The sequence below is a fragment of the Scylla paramamosain genome, chromosome 13, assembly GCF_035594125.1.
Source record: "Scylla paramamosain isolate STU-SP2022 chromosome 13, ASM3559412v1, whole genome shotgun sequence".
Lineage (NCBI taxonomy): Eukaryota > Metazoa > Arthropoda > Malacostraca > Decapoda > Portunidae > Scylla > Scylla paramamosain.
In genome coordinates this window covers 11,128,329-11,146,672 of record NC_087163.1, presented here as the reverse complement: position 1 = coordinate 11,146,672, position 18,344 = coordinate 11,128,329, and the positions used below count along the sequence as shown (strand labels likewise).

At 38.6% G+C, this 18,344-nt stretch overlaps 1 protein-coding gene across 8 annotated transcripts in view; it reads left to right on the top strand.

The window, feature by feature from the left end:
* Positions 1–18,344, top strand: part of LOC135106431 (mpv17-like protein 2) — an 84,429-nt gene that overhangs the window by 33,610 nt on the left and 32,475 nt on the right. For 4 of the 8 annotated variants that reach the window (XR_010271294.1, XR_010271296.1, XR_010271295.1 and 1 more), the window contains exons 2-5: positions 4,799–5,062; positions 5,276–5,446; positions 5,585–5,713; positions 5,852–5,958. Coding sequence is in view for 1 of the 8 variants with exons in the window: in XM_064015437.1 (XP_063871507.1) it covers positions 4,826–5,062; positions 5,276–5,446; positions 5,585–5,713; positions 5,852–5,887 (573 nt within the window). In the remaining 7 variants the exon portion in view is untranslated. Of the gene's footprint in view, positions 1–4,798; positions 5,063–5,275; positions 5,447–5,584; positions 5,714–5,851; positions 6,887–8,458; positions 10,287–18,344 lie in introns of those variants that run through there. The other 4 variants (XR_010271300.1, XR_010271297.1, XR_010271301.1 and 1 more) reach the window with 4 other exon arrangements.

Here is an 18,344-nt window from a genome sequence, read left to right as displayed (position 1 = left end):
ATTCTCTGATCTATTATGTCAGTTCATCCCTTAGGGCACTGTCACACGGGTGACTTTTGGTCGCCGGCGGGTAAATCGCCTAGACTATGTCAGACGGACGATTTAGTTGCTGCTGAATCGCAGCGATTCAGCAGCGACTAAATCGTCCGTCTGACATTATACTCGGTGGCCGTCAGTTGAAGATGCGCAGTGGAAGTGGAAAGTTGTGTTGACTGTGAGTTCTGCAGCGGAGGAATTGCTTTTGTTAACGCTTTTGCTACGAAAGCGACGTAAGCAGCACCGTAGCACCGCCCGTCTGACATAGCCAGGCGACTCAGTCGCGGCGGTTGTAACCGGGGAATCGCGTTCAAATTGCCGCGGCTGAGCGACTAAACCGCCCGTGTGACATCCCCCACGGTTTTAACATGCAGTTCTATGGAACATGTCTCCAAAGCGATTCGCCGGCGGGTAAATCGCTTTGCAGTCGCAGCGACTAAGTCGCCCGTGTGATAGTGCCCTTAGTAAAATCATACAATTTATATATGACTGGCTTTCTTGCAACATCATCTTTGGTAATTCCTAATATTATAGGGGACTGTACTGAGAAGCAATACTTTTTCTTACAATTACTTTTGTTGGGTATTACATGATAATTCTGTCATTTTCTCATTATTTTTAGTCAGGTACACCTGGTATGACCTTCCCTTCCAGTGGCTGCCTTTATGTCTGGTGGTATGCCTTTTCTCATGCAATTTATAGTACCTACGCACGCAGCAATACCTTGTGTTTGAAGGCACTCAAACAACTCTAGGCTAGTACAGTCTGTCTAAACTACCACTAAGGTCTAGAAATTCTTATATCAGACTTACAAGAACCTTCACTGTTGGAAGTGAGCCACAGATGTAGTGGGATGCAGTCTTTCCAGAAGGTTTACCTGAGTATACTATCATCCTGAAGGTGAATGAAATTCTTACTGTGTTCACAGATTTATACAACAGGCCATATCATGTAGGTTTACTCTTGTTGTACTGTCTGAATCCTATTTGATTTCTACAAGAATATAAATTTTCATCAATGGTCAAGAAGTCACACGGCTCCATCACTGAACAGGCATGGTCATTAAAAACTTTTTATAAAATCCCTGACTGCAGCAAACCAGTCATGTAACCATCTCTGATGTTTGATATCAATGTTGTCAAAAGTTGGGTTTGCATGGAAAAATCCAAATCTATTCACAAACATTACTGCTCCAAATACAGTTTTTTTTTTTTTTTTTTTTTAAATATATGTAGGAGGGACACTGGCCAAGCGCAACAAAAATCCAATAAAAAAAAATGCCCACTGAAATGCCAGTCCCATAAAAGGGTCAAAGCACCTTTGAACCCCCAGACATGTGAAGCAGTGACCAATCTCTTCCCTGAAAGGTGTTTTATATATTTGTTTTGGCCTAATAATCCACTTGCATACAGCAAAGCCCCCCCCAAAAAAAAAGAAAAAAAATAATTGCAATTTGTTACCCTGATGTGTGATGGGACTTTATCATTATTCAAAGGCCTCAGAGAAATTTCTGCAATTACATTTTCAATTTTCTGATTAGTATGGTGCACAATATTGGAAACCATTTCAGATGTTATGAACAAATCCCATGCCATTCCTTCTGAATTTACTGACCTTGTGTCTCTAAGCAACTGGTCAATGAATTAAGTAACCTGTTTCTTACTTATGTCTTGCAATTTCTCCATAGGAGCTACTCTTCATAATAATTATGAAGAGTGGCTCCTACAGAGAAATAACAAGACATTAGTAAAAAACAGGTTAGTTAATTAATTGACCAGTTGTTTAAATGAAGGTAAACATGATAATTATGTATAGTAAAATCCCTCTCATCCGGCATTCAAATATCCGGCAGCTTCAAGTATCCGGCACATTTTTCCCAGAGCCTTAAAATCAATAAAAAATCAATGTGTACTCATAAAATCGATTAAAATTCCCGCGCGAGGCATACTTTGTCCCCTCGCCACCAGAGCGCACTGCTTTGCACCACCCGCGGCCCACTGCACTGTGTTTATTCAGTGACTCAGTCCCGCGTGTGCACTGTTTATCCCCTGACGCCTTCATCATGCCTAAAGTTGTAGAAAAGAGGAAGCGTGTTGTGCTTACACTTAAGCAGCTGATCAGATCAGCTGCTGATTAAGATCAGCTGATCTTTGTTATGGTAAGATGCGTGAGTGTAGGGTGGTGATTGTGGACATAATTTAACTTCTATTCAAGTATCCGGCAATATTCAAGTATCTGGCATGTCGGCAGTCCTGTTGATGCCAGAAAAGAGGGATTTTACTGTATTACCAGGTGAGCTATTGGAATATAAAATCACACTAGAGAAACAATTGAGAAACTCAGATGTAGAGAAGTCCATAACATGGGCCAATAGTATGGAAGATAGACCACCTATGAACATATCCAGTGTTGTAGAATGTTTGATAGGTGTCGTGTTATTGGACGAGTTTACCCTGAAAAGGAACACGTTTTCTTAGTGTCCCATGTTCTGTTTTCCTTCCGAACATGTCTTTATTCTTAGTTATAAGCTAGTATAGGGCTTATTTACTAATTTATATCATGTAGTATTATTCCCTTTGTAATTTAAGTTCTTTATGTGTATGTATATGTAAGGGAAGAGATGTATTTGGGGTGAGAAATTTGTGTGGAGGTGAGAGGGGACACCCGTCGGTTTCTTGCACTTGAGTCAGCAGAATTTCAGAGCACCGGAGGCCCTGAGGGTGAACAGAAGTTTGGCATGTCTCATGGGATAAATTTGGGTGTGGTTTGGTGATGGAGTGTGTGTGTGTGTGTGTGTGTGTGTGTAGGTATTAGTGATGTGGCAGTGTAACCCTGATATCCAGGTTCAGGTTGGTGAGTCTTTTGTGGTATCAAGAGCTCTTGTCTACTGAAATTTGGTTGATTAGTTATGTTGGTGACGCACTCCTGATGGGATAATGTTGGGATGAGAGGCAGCCATTTTGTGGTTGGGGGTGTGGTGGTGTGGCGTCATTGGTGTCTTTGGTGGTGGTGTTGTGGCATCATTGGTGTCTTTGGCGATGGTGTTGTGGTGGGTGTTGTTGGTGCCTTTGGGGATGGTGTAATGGTGTTATAGATGATCTATGGTAATGCTGGTGATATCTTGTGAGGTTTGAGGAGGTAAAATACGAGAATTGTTATTTGGTTAAAAGGGTTTTAGTGATTTGTGAAGTGACGGGAATGTCATATAGTGATGTGTATAACCTCTGAGCAATAGGGGAGGCAATATAAGAGCCTGAAGTAAAGGGAAATGTATTGTGATTGAGTGTGGGAATTATCTTGTGCTGTTCTAGGGTAGAAATTTGTTCCCTAATTTCCTTTAATGTGTATTACTTCAATTTGTTTGTGAGTTAACATTATTATTGATATATCCTGTTATTATATAAAATAATTGTGTTTTCTATCCCAACATTGATCTGGTATTAAGCTGATTCCAAGCATGCTGTTCCAAGGTAAGGGTGTTGTCATAAGGTTTAATAGCTGGTGATTTCAGATAGGTCAGGTAGGCATTTGAGGCCTTTAAAAATCAAGACCTTTAAAACTTTATGGGATCAGTGTAACATCCACTTCCTTGGAAAGATAACCAGGATCGTGACATAGGAGACACGAGGTCAATAAATTCAGAAGAAATGGTATGGGACTTATTCATAACATCCAATATGATTTCCAGTATTGTGCACCATACCAATCAGAAAATTTAAGGCATAATTGATAATGTCTTACTGTTTCTCCATAGGAGCCACTTTTCATAATCTATGTCATTGTCCACTTCCTTGTCACTTTCAAATTCCATGGTAAGACCAGCTTCGTTACCTATCACATCTGTCAAATCTTCATCAGGGTCTTCTATAAAATCAGGGGCTGTGTCTGTAGAGTCTATTGTAAGCACAAAGCAATTATACACCTAATAAGTGCATCCCGTCATGTAAGCTGATAAGCTCTCATCTGTATGCTGCAGTGCATATTTATGAAAAGTTGCAAGGTTTTTATTTTGCTGAGGGTAGCTAGCTAGCCCCCTCCATAGCCATATGTTCTTATATTTTTATGTGAAATATTGCAGGAAAGGGAATAATAACCACAAAAATTATGTACCAAAACACACACACACACACACACACATACACACACAAAAAATAAATAAATAAATGAATAAAATAGAAAATAAATAAATAAATAAATAAATAGATAAATAAAATAAGTAAATAAATAAAATTAAATAAATAGATAAATAAAATAAAATAAAAAATAAATAAATAAAATGAAAAAATAAATAAATGAAAATAAATTAATAAAAAATACACAGGGAAATTTATTGTATGGCTGGCAAGGAAGTGACCATCAACAGTGAACTCATTGATCACTGATTTTTGTTTTTTGTCACATTGCTTTGCAAGCGATTGAAAGAAAAGTATAAAATATCATAGATTAGACCAATTTTTTTGCAGAATTTTGTTACATGGTCATTTCTTATCAAATTTGAATGACATAGTAAGAATAATTTCCTAAAACTCTTTTGTTTAGAATTTTTATTTGGGAAAAATCAGCTAGACTGGGTTGTTTTTGACCCATCCAACATAGTATAGGGTTAAGTTGCTCTGCAGCTTAAAGCACCTATTACCTGGTCTTATGTTACTGATCAGGATATAAGTGGTCATCAAAGCTCATCATTTTTAGCTGGCCATGACCATCCTGTCATTATTTTCTAACCTTTACTTAAGAATTTTTCTTATTCTCTCTTTTCCAGTTGGCACTGTAGAATAGTGAAGGAGTCATGTTAAGAAAAGCTCAGCGCTTATGGTCACGGTTGTTTGGCCGTTACCTGTGGATAACTAACACTGTGACTTCTGGTGGTATGTTGGCTTTTGGGGATGCCATTCAACAGCAGCTAGAGCATGTCAGGGGTGTAGGCACCAAACATAATTATGATGTTGAAAGGACTGGCAGATTATTTCTGGTTGGGGTGAGTCAGGGACCCCCACACCATATCTTCTACATCTGGCTTGACAAGGTGAGGAAAATACTACTCATTACAATGTAGCTTCACAGTAGTAGTTATTGCAAGACATCCTAAATCTTAATCTTTTTGATTACTCTACAGTGCTATTTACAGTAGGGGTCGTTATGAAATTTGATCACCAATGTATGATTATTTCTGTGTAATTTTTGGTCCTAGTTATTATTGATTTTAATTTTCCTGGTAACTGTGTTCCTTGATATCCAGGTGCTGCCACAGAAGACTGGGAAAGTGATTTTTAAAAAGATCATGGCAGACCAGTTCCTTGCAGCACCTTTCTTTGCCGTGACTTTCTTCATTGTAGCTGGACTGCTTGAAGGACACACATTAGCTGAATCCTGGAAGGAATTTAAGAAGAAATTTCCTGCAGTTTATGTTGTAAGTGTCATATAAAATGAGAAACATGTAAACAGCTTGTATATAAATTCAAAGAAAACGTTGTAGATGTTACTCTGTAATGAGAAAATGGTGTTATTGTTTGGCATATAATGTTAATTTTTTATTTAATTTCCTTAGTTTGACTGGTTTCTCTGGCCGCCATCACAGGCCATCAACTTTTACTTGGTGCCAGCTCCCTACCGAGTGCTCTACATAAATGTTGTTACAGTGATCTGGGATGTCTTTCTCTCTTATATGAAGCACAAGGTAAATAACAGCCAGTGTTTTGTTTGGCATTTCTGTCAAAATCATTGTTGCAAAATGTGAGCTATTTTAATTGTAGATTTCTCTTTTTAGCTCACTATTTTAACTCAAAATTTCTCTCTTTTTATCTCTCTCTTTTAGGACCAGGTGACTGAAATCACAAAAAATGGATTTTGACACAAGAACAGTTAATGATAGAATCATGGTGGAAAAGCTGATAATTTTACTCAGCAGTGTCCAAACTCAAGGTTTGTAACAGAGTTATGAAAGTAAATGTTTTATAGATTTTTATATTCACTTAAACTTGAGTAATGAATATGCCACTTAACAAATACCATTATCTGAAAAATACATGCATTGAAGAGGATGTAGGTGTTTTCCATTTTTCAGTAGTATTACTAACTACATTTCACAAAGATGCATTATAAAACAAACCAGAAAATATTATTTCCAATAATGCATCAATTTAAGAGATTTGTGATATTCTGGGAGAGAAGAGTTAGGAAAGTAATTAAAAGACTGTTATGAGAAATGTTTATGTACTTAAGAGAGGTTGGAATCTAGGGAAGTGTTTAGTATATCATAAAAATTGCCAGAAAGTGGTGGAGTTTGGAAATCAGAAACACACCTTTGCATTTTATCTACAGGTTGATCCATGAAGATAGCTGCATGCTCACAGAAATGAAAGATCAAATTTTTTTTAAGTTGAAAATATTACATAGTCAAATGCTTTCAGTGCTATGGCTTAGAAGTTACAGGACATTTAAATATGAATGAGCTTGGAGTTGGTGATGGGGGATGGGGAGGGAGGGCAGGAATGGTGGGTATTGTCACCTTGACAGTGGTACTTTTTATTTGCTCTTGGGTATTTCATTTCCCCAGGATGTCAATGTGATTACACATTAAGGTTTTCGAAAGTAAAGGTAAAATGAAATTCAAGAACTTGCTGTATAGATGTAGTAATTAATAGAAAAGACAGCAAACTCCATATGGTAATAGTAATCAGCTGGATGATAGAAGACAGGACTGTATAGCCACTTGTCAGTAATTTCTAAACCATGGAATTAAAGACATTTGGTCATTGAATATTTCTGACTTAAAATTACTTGATCTTTAATTTTTGTATATGACTTTCCTTATATGACATGCTATATCATTAAAAATGCTTACTCTGTCTGTCAGTGTATGTCTTGCTCTTTTCACATTATGAAATATTGCACCAAGTTTGTTGCATGATATGGTCCATGAACTAGTATTGTGGCAAACAAATTTATCCACTTAATCTATCCAGTGGATCAAAAATTATATTATAAAATCTTTATTATTAAACAGTAGCATTTATTGCTGTAATGTGAGAGAAACAAGCTTATTACTGGTATTTAACCAAAAAAGCAAGAATCACCATGAACATTAAAATTTATTACTGTACTGTAAGAGCAGCAGTTAAAGGTAAACAACGTAATGCCAAGGCGAGTAGATGCCTTCATGACACAGTTTATGTTTTGAGACATTTTTGACCCACTAGATATTCTTGTATTGAGACATGTCCCCTTAACCAACAGGAACAGAAAAGCATGTAAATTCAGGAACTGTGCTTTAAAATATTATACAATTATGAATAGCTGAGTTCTAAGGACTTGAAGGGAAATAAGTCTGAGAAAATGTTTATGCACTACTTTATATATGCCTCATTTTTATATATTTATTTCTCAATTTTTGCTGCAGATTTAGCTTATGTGATGCAGAATTTTCTCAAAAATCTCAGTAGTCTCAGTTTTCTTAGTAACTAATGATGGCATTTGGAAACTGGTTGGGAATGAGCTGTGTGAAATTGTTCATTTTGGAAGGAATGAGCACAATATCATGGCTGCTATGGTAGACTGTCGGCATCACCCATTACAATATAGTGTGATACAGAACACACTCTCTTGTTTTTATATAACTCTATGGTTCACTGTCACCACCAGTGTCATCACCAATATCACCACCAATTTCACCACCACTATCACCACCAATGTCACCACCACTGTCATCGTCACTATCACCACCACTGTCATCACCATTATCACCACCTCTGTCATCACCATTGTCACAACTGTCACCACTGTCATCACCACTCTCACCACTGTCATCACTGTTGCCACCAGTCATCACCATTATTACCACCACTGTCATCAACATTGACTACCACTGTCACCACCATTATCACCACCATTGTCATCATCACTGTCACCACCACTGTCATCACCACTATCACCACCACTGTTAAGATTAACAGCAGACCCGTCATGTTGATACGAATATTTATTTCATCTGGTCAAAACCTGTGAGAACACATATAAATCAATCATGACAGTCTACTGGCACAGTAACTTATGAAAAAATGACAGTTAATCTACTATGTAACATTATATATAACTTAACATTACTTGTCGCTCCATTTGTGATTGGTACGATGAAACTGCTAGAACACGTGTCATGCCACACACAACATCAACAGGACCCAGTAAACAATGCTAAATACAACACTAGTATGTAGCCCAACATATGCATGTCATTGAATACATTACATTATAATCGTTACTCTTATACATAAACTAATGCACTGGTCATGAATACATTACATTTGTAATCATTACTCTTAAACATAAACTAAAAAAGGGATTACAATGAACTTATGTGTTGGAGTCTAATATAGTGTTTGTGGAGAAATCAAGGTTGAGTTGTAACACCTCTCTCTCTTTGAAGACTGCACCCCTTCTGAGTCGCTGGACCAGATATGCGACCACATGCAACCCGTTCCTCTACAGTCATCAGAAATCCTCTGTGTCTTATCTACCCTTCGCACTGCATCATCAACTTTGTCATGTAAACACAAACCCTCACTACCTCTCTACAGCATAGTCCTCCTCTCACACAACATTATTCCAATTAACTATTTTATTTAAATTGGTTTCCTTATTGTTACACATCCTTTACATTCCTCTCTCTCTCTCTCTCTCTCTCTCTCTCTCTCTCTCTCTCTCTCTCTCTCTCTCTCTCTCTCTCTCTCTCTCTCTCTCTCTCTCTCTCTCTCTCTCTCTCTCTCTCTCTCTCTCTCTCTCTCTCTCTCTCTCTCTCTCTCTCTCTCTCTCTCTCTTTATGGTGATAACAACCACTGCCATTACCACTATCATCACCACTGCCTTCACCACTGTCACCACCACTGCCATCACCACTGTCACCACCACTGTCAACACCACTGTCATCACAACTGTCACCACCACTGTTACCACCACTATCACCACCACTGTCATTACCATTATCACCACCACTGTCACCACCGGTATCTCAAGTTTCCTCTCAGACATTCTGTTGCTACTGTGGTAGATAGTCACTGTTCTTCTCCTAAGTCTATTAACAGTGTGGTGTTTCTCAGGGTTCTGTCATGTCACCCACTCTTTCCTATTATTCACCAATGATCTTCTAAATCAAACTTATTCTATCCACTCTTATGCTGATGATACCACACTTCACTTTTCACATCTTTTCATAGACATCCAATCTTTCAGGAAGTAAACAGTTCATGCAGGGAAACCACAGAACACCGTGCTTCTGATTTCTCTAAAATTTTGATTGGAGTATAGCAAACTTGGTATTGTTCAATGCTTCAGAAACTCAATTTCTCCATCTGTCAACTTGCCAGAACCTTCCAGATAAATATCATCTCTTCTTCAATGACATTCAGCTGTTCCCCTTTCCTACACAGCATCCTTGGTCTGTCCTTTACTTATAATCTAAACTGAAAACTTAGTATTGTTCAATGCTTCAGAAACTCAATTTCTCCATTTATCAATTTACCAGAACCTTCCAGATAGATATCACCTCTTCAATGACACTCAACTGTCCCCCTTTTCTACACTGAGCTTCTTTGGTCTGTCCTTTACTTATAATCTAAACTGAAAACTTCACATTTCATCTCTAGCTAAAACAGCTTCTATGAAGAGAGTTGTCTTCACCAATTTTTCTCATTCTCCAAGTTGCTAACTCTGTATAGGGGCCTTATTTGTCCATGTATGGAGTATGCTTCACGTGTGGGGATTCCACACATACCACTATTTTAGATAGGAAGAAATCAAAAGTTTTCGTCTTATCAGTTCTTCTCCTCTAACCGACTGTCTTGAGCCTCTTTCGCATCACTGAATTGTTGCATCTCTTGCTGTCTTCTACCACTATTTTCATGCTAACTGCTCTTCTGATTTTGCTAACTGTGTGCCTCCCCTCCTCCTGTGGCCTCACTGCACAAAACTTTCTTCTTTCTCTCATCCCTATTCTGTCCACTTATTTAATGCAAGAGTTAACTAGTATTGTCAGTCATTGGTCCCTTTCTCTGGTAAACTCTGGAACTCCCTACTTGCTTCTGTGTTTCCTCCTTCCTATGGTTTGAACTCTTTCAAGAGGGAGGTTTCAAGACATTTATCTTTTTTTTTTTTTTTTTCATCTGACATCTTATGGGAACTGGCAATAAGTGGGCCTTGGTTTTGCTCATAATTTTCTTGCCCTTGGCTAGTGGCCTTCTTAAAAAACAAAAACAAAACTCATCACCTTTATCACCATTACTGTCATCACCATTGTCACCTTCACTGTCATGACTCATCACCACTATCACCACCACTGTCATCATCACTTATAATAATTTGTCTTGTCTGCATGTTAGTATGATGAGATGCTTTCACAATGGTAACCTAAGGGTTTGTGGTCCATGGGATTCAGATTCAATGTTAACCTATGGGTTTCTTGAGGTGTTCATGATTTTATTGAGGATGTTCATGTGTTTCCTGCTTTTATGTTATTGATTTTTTTCTTTTTCTCTCTTCCTCCTTTGACATGCTTTTTATGTAAGTATGTATATATGTATGTAGGTTCAATTGTGAAAGGTTGGGAGCCCTTGTAGGGGAGGGAGGGATGGGTGATTGAGTGAGGGAGGGAGAAAGAGGGAAAGGAAGAAGGACCATTTTGGCAAGATTGCCAAAATGGTGAAAGTTGCTGTAAGAGTTTCACAGGTCCCACTAGTGAGAATTAATCGAATATACTATATCCAATCAAATGCAGTTTCTGGACATGCTCGTACCCTTGTGAAATTAGGATGAATATTGGGGGATTATTGTATATGGTTTTGCTTATGTGGTAGCTCTCTAATTTCCTCTCTCTTAGAATTGGATAGGATTTTTCTCAACTTAATTGATAATGCATGTGTTTATGTACTTATGTACCTTCCATATGTTACCCTTTTGATTCACTATGTGTTTTGAGATTGTTGCAAGATAGCTGCTCCATTGCTATACATTCATATATATAAAAATTTTTCTAAGGCATCCTAGCTTAAGGATACATATGCAAGATTTGTGGTCAAAACTTTACTGGTTGCAATAAACGTCCCACAAATTTTTCTTAAATCTACATAAGAGCAGTAATCATTTGTGACTGCCACATCTTCATAAGTTAAAGTTTGAACAATAATTTCATTTAGGTATAATTTTTTGTGTTCATTATTTAAAGAAAAAGAAAACAGGAAAATAACAGAGTGTATATAGCAGAGTATTAGTTATTTCTGTATTTAATCAATAAGACTGTCAATTGTATTTGTAAAAATTTACCTCATTGCCAGTGTGATCACCATTTACTTAAAGTAACTTATAAAGTATTGAATGCCCATATCAAATCAGGCTTCCTATATATAATGATTTAATTAGCACACAATAGCTGAGCCATGCAAGTCACTTCTGCATGCTCTCTGCTTTAAATTATCAGTTTCTATGAACCCTTAAATGATGGATGATGCAGTAGTGTGCATCTCAGGGCTCCAACGAGTGACACATACATGTGCCAGACAATTTTTCCACCTTAAATCAAACAGAGACGGAGATAAATGTTTCAGCCCTTATTTGGCAACACTTACAAAGTTGCTCTTTATTACTTTTTTGTGACTTTCCATCTGGTAGCCCATGTGAAGTGAGAATCATGGAAGGAGGTGATCTGCCTTCATCTTGATGCATGGCTAAGTGCAAATGCAACACAATTTCATCCACTCCCAGTAGCTGTTAGACAAGGAATCACATTTATGGAAGTTCTGGGCACTATGGAAGAACATTCCTTTCAAGATGTGGGGAATGCAGTGAGGGAGAGATGGGGCAAAAGAAGATGGGAGCTGTGAGTGCGTGAGCTGTAGCCAGTGTTATATCTAGTGTAACGAACACACACCGGCCACCACCCTTGTGGAGCGGGTGGTGATATATTATTTATTATTCAACACTTATTACAGACAAGAACACCATTAGAATGAATGATAGGCACTTCTTATGATGTAAGTTTCATTATTCTAGGATCTGTATTAACCCTTTCCTTCCGGCGCTTAAATTATTTTACCGTTTTGTATGACGGCTAAAAATGGTAAACCTAGAAATTGTCAGAAAATTGTTTGAATACTAATAATTATTTTCTCTTTGTTATTCTGAATACAATGATATACTTTGTAGCTCGATGTGACCTCTCAAAGTTGAGTTTATGCCTTATAAAGATTCCTCCTCCTCCCGCTGTGTGATCCGTCATCCAGAAACAGCCCGGAGAGCGATGACGCCGCGCGCACACACACACACTCTCTCTCTCTCTCTCTCTCTCTCTCTCTCTCTCTCTCTCTCTCTCTCTCTCTCTCTCTCTCTCTCCTTCTCTCCTCTCTCTCTCTCTCTCTCTCTCTCTCTCTCTCTCTCTCTCCTCTCCTCCTCTCTCTCTCTCTCTCTCTCTCCTCTCTCTCTCTCTCTCTCTTCTCTCTTCTCCTCTCTCTCTCTCCTCCTCTCTCTCCTCTCTCCTCTCTCTCTCTCTCTCATCTCTCCTCTCTCTCTCTCTCTCTCTCTCTCTCTCTCTCTCTCTCTCTCTCTCTCTCTCTCTCTCTCTCTCTCTCATCTTGGAGGGGAAATTGTACACTTCCAATGAGAGAGAGAGAGAGAGAGAGAGAGAGAGAGAGAGAGAGAGAGAGAGAGAGAGAGAGAGAGAGAGAGATTTCATCCCTTTTCATATCAAGTTTCAGGCAAATAACATTATCTCTCTCTCTCTCTCTCTCTCTCTCTCTCTCTCTCTCTCTCTCTCTCTCTCTCTCTCTCTCTCTCTCTCTCTCTCTCTCTCTCTCTCTCTCTCTCTCTCTCTCTCTCTCTCTCTGACAAGTTACCTTCTACCATTTTATTATAAAATCGAAGATAATGAAAAAATTACCATGAAAGAATGATTGGTATCATCTCTCTGTTCTGATAAAACAGGTGGATCCTGTAAATCATTTTCCGAGTCCTCACTAATGTCTTCGCTTTCTTCATCTTCTAAATATTCACTGTCACTGTCTTCAAACTCAGAAGCACTGCTAAATACATATGTTGTGTCCTGCTCCATGGTGAGTTATGATCTGAGATCCTTGGCTCTTATCACTTCACACTTATCATGGTGCTTTCCATCCGGCGAGTGCTTTCCGCCCAGCGGGTCGCTGGGGTTGCCAAGTGTCGCCCGGAGAAAAGGAAAATAGCTTAGTTACCGCTAAATTTCCAGAGCTAGTGACAACACTACATGTGGAAACATGCCAGACACTTCCACTCACACCATCTGACTTGAGAAACCGCGCTTGGACCTCAAAATTGAGGCGCGAAAATTCTTGATTACTGATATGATCGCCGTCGCTACGGACGCATTTTTGCAATCGTATATATATGATTGCCGGAAGGAAAGGGTTAAAGGAAATATAATTAAGAATAAGAGTTATTTTCTCTAAAAACCCATTTTGAGAATTGGTTTCCGTGTCAGATGCCTGTCACTTGGAGGTGAATTATGTAAAATTTTGTTATGTGGCATCACTTGGAGAATTAATTTTGAGCTTTTATTTTATTTTATTTTGCTTATTTATCAAATTATTTTATTTTATTTTATTCATTCATTTTTTTTCATGGTTAGTAGCCATTGACAGCACCCATGTATGACTTGAGTTTCATTTCTGAGCTGGTGGCAACCATTAAAGTTACATCCAGAAAAGTAAATTTTGTACATCCAATCCAAATGTCAATGTTGGCAGAAGAATAGGATATGTAAAACCTTTCTTAACATTTTTCAATACAATTATCCCTTTCACAAGTATTGTGAGTGATCCTTTAACATGTCTATCCTTCACAACCCACTCTCTTATCTCTCCATCCATCTTACCAGGCTCATTTGCTTCCTCCATTCCCTCTCCTCCCATTAACACTTCATGTTATATAAGGTATCCTAAAGATAGACACCTTCACTTCTCTCAAATACCATCATCTTATTATTTCCAACAATCACCCTTAGTTTCTGTCTCATGCTTATGGAATTGATCCACCTCTCTGGAGTTCCCTTTCCCTCTTCCCCAAAAAGATTGTTTTATCTGCAAAGAAACTATTAAGGCCTATTCCTCTCAATTTCATCCGTCTTGCACCAACATTTCTTATTTTAGCTTTCTGTTTCCTCATACAGTCATCCATGAAAATATTAAACTACCATGGGAACATCACACATTTCTTTCTCATTCCTATTGCTTTCATGAAATTCTCTCTTAGGTTTCCTTCCATGCTCACACATGCACTTGTATAGGAAGCCATGATTTCTTCCAACAACTGTCCTCCTACAGCATAAATTTTCAGAACATCTTGAAGAGCCTCTTCACCCATCCTATCATATGGTTTCTATACATCTATTAATACTGCATAAAACTTTTCACTCTTTCCTAAGTACTCCTCTATTATAATTTTTATCACTAAAATCTGTTCCACAAGATCTTTTCTTGTCCTGAATCTTCCCAGTTCCTCATTGACCTTCAACTCAGTCACCTCCATCAGTCTCTCACTCAAGAGTCTCATATAGACTTTTCTGGCACACTATGCAAACTCATATCTCTATAACTTTATATGCTCATTCCAGCAAATTTATACCTTTATATAGAGTTTCAATAACTGTTTGCCTCCACAAATCTGGTACTTTTCCTGACTTTCATATGAGTTCACATATTAGAAATATCCAATCTTAATACCACTTCACCTTCATTTCTGCAGTTAATCCATCCATACTGACAGTTTTGCCAAACTTTAGCCTGGCTATGATTTTCTCTACTTCCTCCCTATCAATTTCTTGCTGCATATATATACTCTCTTCACTTGCTTCCATATCCATACTGGGTACTGTTAACTCTCCTATTATCATTCACTGAATAGTAAAAATGCCTTTTCCTTACCCTTTCCACTGCTTACTAGCCTATTTACAAGAACTTCATCCTCTCCTTATTCTCACATTCTCACACTCTTTCCCTCTGTTTTTCTCAACTTTCTTTCAAAACAATTTGTCTTCACTAACCTCTCCAGCAAACATCATCTACTCTTTTTATACTTTCTTCCTCTTTCCTATGTCTTTTGATTTTAATTTCCTCAAACATGTTTTTGCACATTTTTTTTTTCTTATGCTCTTTTTTTTTTATTGTCTCCAACATTGGCTATCTATCATACATTTCCCTTACACCTATCCCAAAGCTTTCTATACCCCATAATTTCTGCTGCTACTGTAGTCAACATTCTTGAATACATTAACCTATGCTGTGCCAGCCATTTTAATCATGGATCTGCCTGTGGTGCCAGCTGATTTTAATTAATTTTTTTTTTTTTTTATGAGCTCAAAAATCCCAAACGATGTAAAGATGGTAGGAAAATGCATAGTAAGTGCTTTAGCAAAGTGAAACATTTTTTTTAAACCCATAGCATATGATGCCTGGCTTGGGTGCCCAAAATGTAACAAATAGCAATACCAGTGATTTCATGGTGCTAGTGATTTCTGGCCTCTACCAATTTTTATGAATGGTTATGTCACCTCAGTAATGATAAATCATCACAATACTAGTGTTCATGCAATTGGTAGCCTACTTGTAGTGTATCAAATAGTTTTACCTCTCCTCTTCTTTACTACTGTTCTGACTTTAAATAAGATACTTGCCACTGCTGGATCAGATGAGGAGCTTGGTGTGTTAGTAGCGTGGAGGACCAGTAGTGAACTTGGTAGTGTTGTAGTGTGGATGATCATTAATGAATAATAAGAAGAGAGTGGGTGACAGGACAGAACCCTGAGGAACACTACTGTTAGTAGATTTAGGAGAAGAACAGTGGCCGTCTACCACAGCAGCAATTGAATGGTCAGAAAGGAAACTTGAGATGAAGTTACAGAGAAAAGGATAGAAGCTGTAGGAGGGTAGTTTGGAAATCAAAGCTTTGTGCCAGACTCTATCAAATGCTTTTGATATGTCCAAGGCAACAGCAAAAGTTTCACCAAAATCTCTAAAAGAGGATGACCAAGACCCAGTAAGGAAAGCCAGAAGATCACCAGTACAGCGGCCTTGACGGAACTTCACAACCTTCAGATAGAAGGTTGTGAAGTGATAGATGTTTAAGAATCTTCCTGTTGAGGGTAGATTCAAAAACTTTAGATAGGCAGGAAATTAAAGCAATAGGATGGTAGTTTGAGGGATTAGAATGGTCACCCTTTTTAGGAACAGGCTGGATGTAGGCAAACTTCCAGCAAGAAGGAAAGGTAGATGTTGACAGACAGAGCTGAAAGAGTTTGACTAGGCAAGGTGCAAGAACGGAGGCACAGTTTCGGAGAACAATAGGAGGGACCCCATCAGGTCCATAAGCCTTCTGAGGGTTTAGGCCAGTAAGGGCATGGAAAACATCATTGCGAAGAATTTTAATAGGTAGCATGAATTAGTTGGAGGGAGGACGAGAGAGAGGAACGAGCCCAGAATCGTTCAAGGTAGCGTTTTTCGCAAAGGTTTGAGCGAAGAGTTCAGCTTTAGAAATAGATGTGATAGCAGTGGTGCCACCTGGTTGAAATAAAGGAGGGAAAGAAGAAGCAACGTTATTGGAGATATTTTTGGCTAGATGCCAGAAGTCATGAGGGGAGTTAGATCTTGAAAGTTTTTGACACTCTCTGTTAATGAAGGAGTTTTTGGCTAGTTGAAGAACAGACTTGGCATGGTTCCGGGCAGAAATATAAAGTGCATGAGATTCTGGTGATGGAAGGCTTAAGTACCTTTTATGGGCCACCTCTCTATCATGTATAGCACGAGAACAAGCTGTGTTAAACCAAGGTTTGGAATGTTTAGGTCGAGAAAAAGAGTGAGGAATGTACGCCTCCATGCTAGACACTATCACCTCTGTTATTCGCTCAGCACACAAAGAAGGGTCTCTGACACGGAAGCAGTAGTCATTCTAAGGAAAATCAGCAAAATACCTCCTCAGGTCCCCCCAACTAGCAGAGGCAAAATGCTAGAGGCACCTTCGGTTAGGGGGATCCTGAGGAGGAATTGGAGCGATAGGACAAGATACAGATATGTGATTGTGATCGGAGGAGCCCAATGGAGAAGAAAGGGTGACAGCATAAGCAGAAGGATTAGAGGTCAGGAAAAGGTCAAGAATGTTGGGCGTATCTCCAAGACAGTCAGGAATACGAGCAGGGTGTTGCACCAATCGCTCTAGGTCATGGAGGATAGCAAAGTTGAAGGCTAGTCCACCAGGATGGTCAGTGAAGGCCGAGGAAAGCTAAAGCTGGTGGTGAACATTGAAGTTTCCAAGAATGGAGATCTCTGCAAAAGGGAAGGTATACAGCACAGATAAATTTAGTTTGAGAGTGACTCTGGATTCGTAGCCAGATGGTGGAAAATTCGGAAGATTCAAGAGCGTGGGCACGAGAGCAGGTTAAGTCTTTGCGCACATAAACGCAACATCCAGCTTTGGATGGAAAATGAGGATAGAGAAAGTAGGAGGGAACAGAAATGGGGTTACTGTCAGTTGCCTCAGACACCTGAGTTTCAGTGAGGAAAAGAAGATGAGATTTAGAAGAGGAGAGGTGGTGTTCTACAGACTGGAAATTAGATCTTAGACTGCGAATGTTGCAGAAGTTAATGAAGAAAAAGTTGAGGGCGGTGTCAAGACATTTAGGGTCATTGACAGAAAGGCAGTCCGACCTGGGGACATTTATGGTCCCCTCCCCAGATGGGGACTCCGAGGCTGGTGTAGGAGTCGCCATGATGATTTTAAAATTTTTGAGTGAAGGGTGTGTGTGTTATAAGGTGCTTGTAGTTTTGTGTGGAGGAAGAGAGTTGTCTTTAGAGGGCAGACTGTGACTGCTCCCTTGTGTTGTGAGACATAAAGGGAAACATTCAGTGAGGTCACAGTTGGGTTTAATAATAAGTTCACAGCACCCCCTGAACAGTGCTTTAGACCTCACTGGGAGTAATTATATATATATATATATATATATATATATATATATATATATATATATATATATATATATATATATATATATATATATATATATATATATATATATATATATATATATATATATATATATATATATATACATACATAGAGTAAAATCCCTCTTATCCGGCATTCGAGTATCCGGCAGCTTCAAGTATCCGGCATATTTTTCTTGAGCCTTAAAATCAATAAAAAATCAATGTGTACTCATAAAATCGATTAAAATTCCCACACGAGGCATACTTTGTCCCTTCGCCACCAGAGCGCACTGCTTTGCACCATCCGCAGCCCACTGC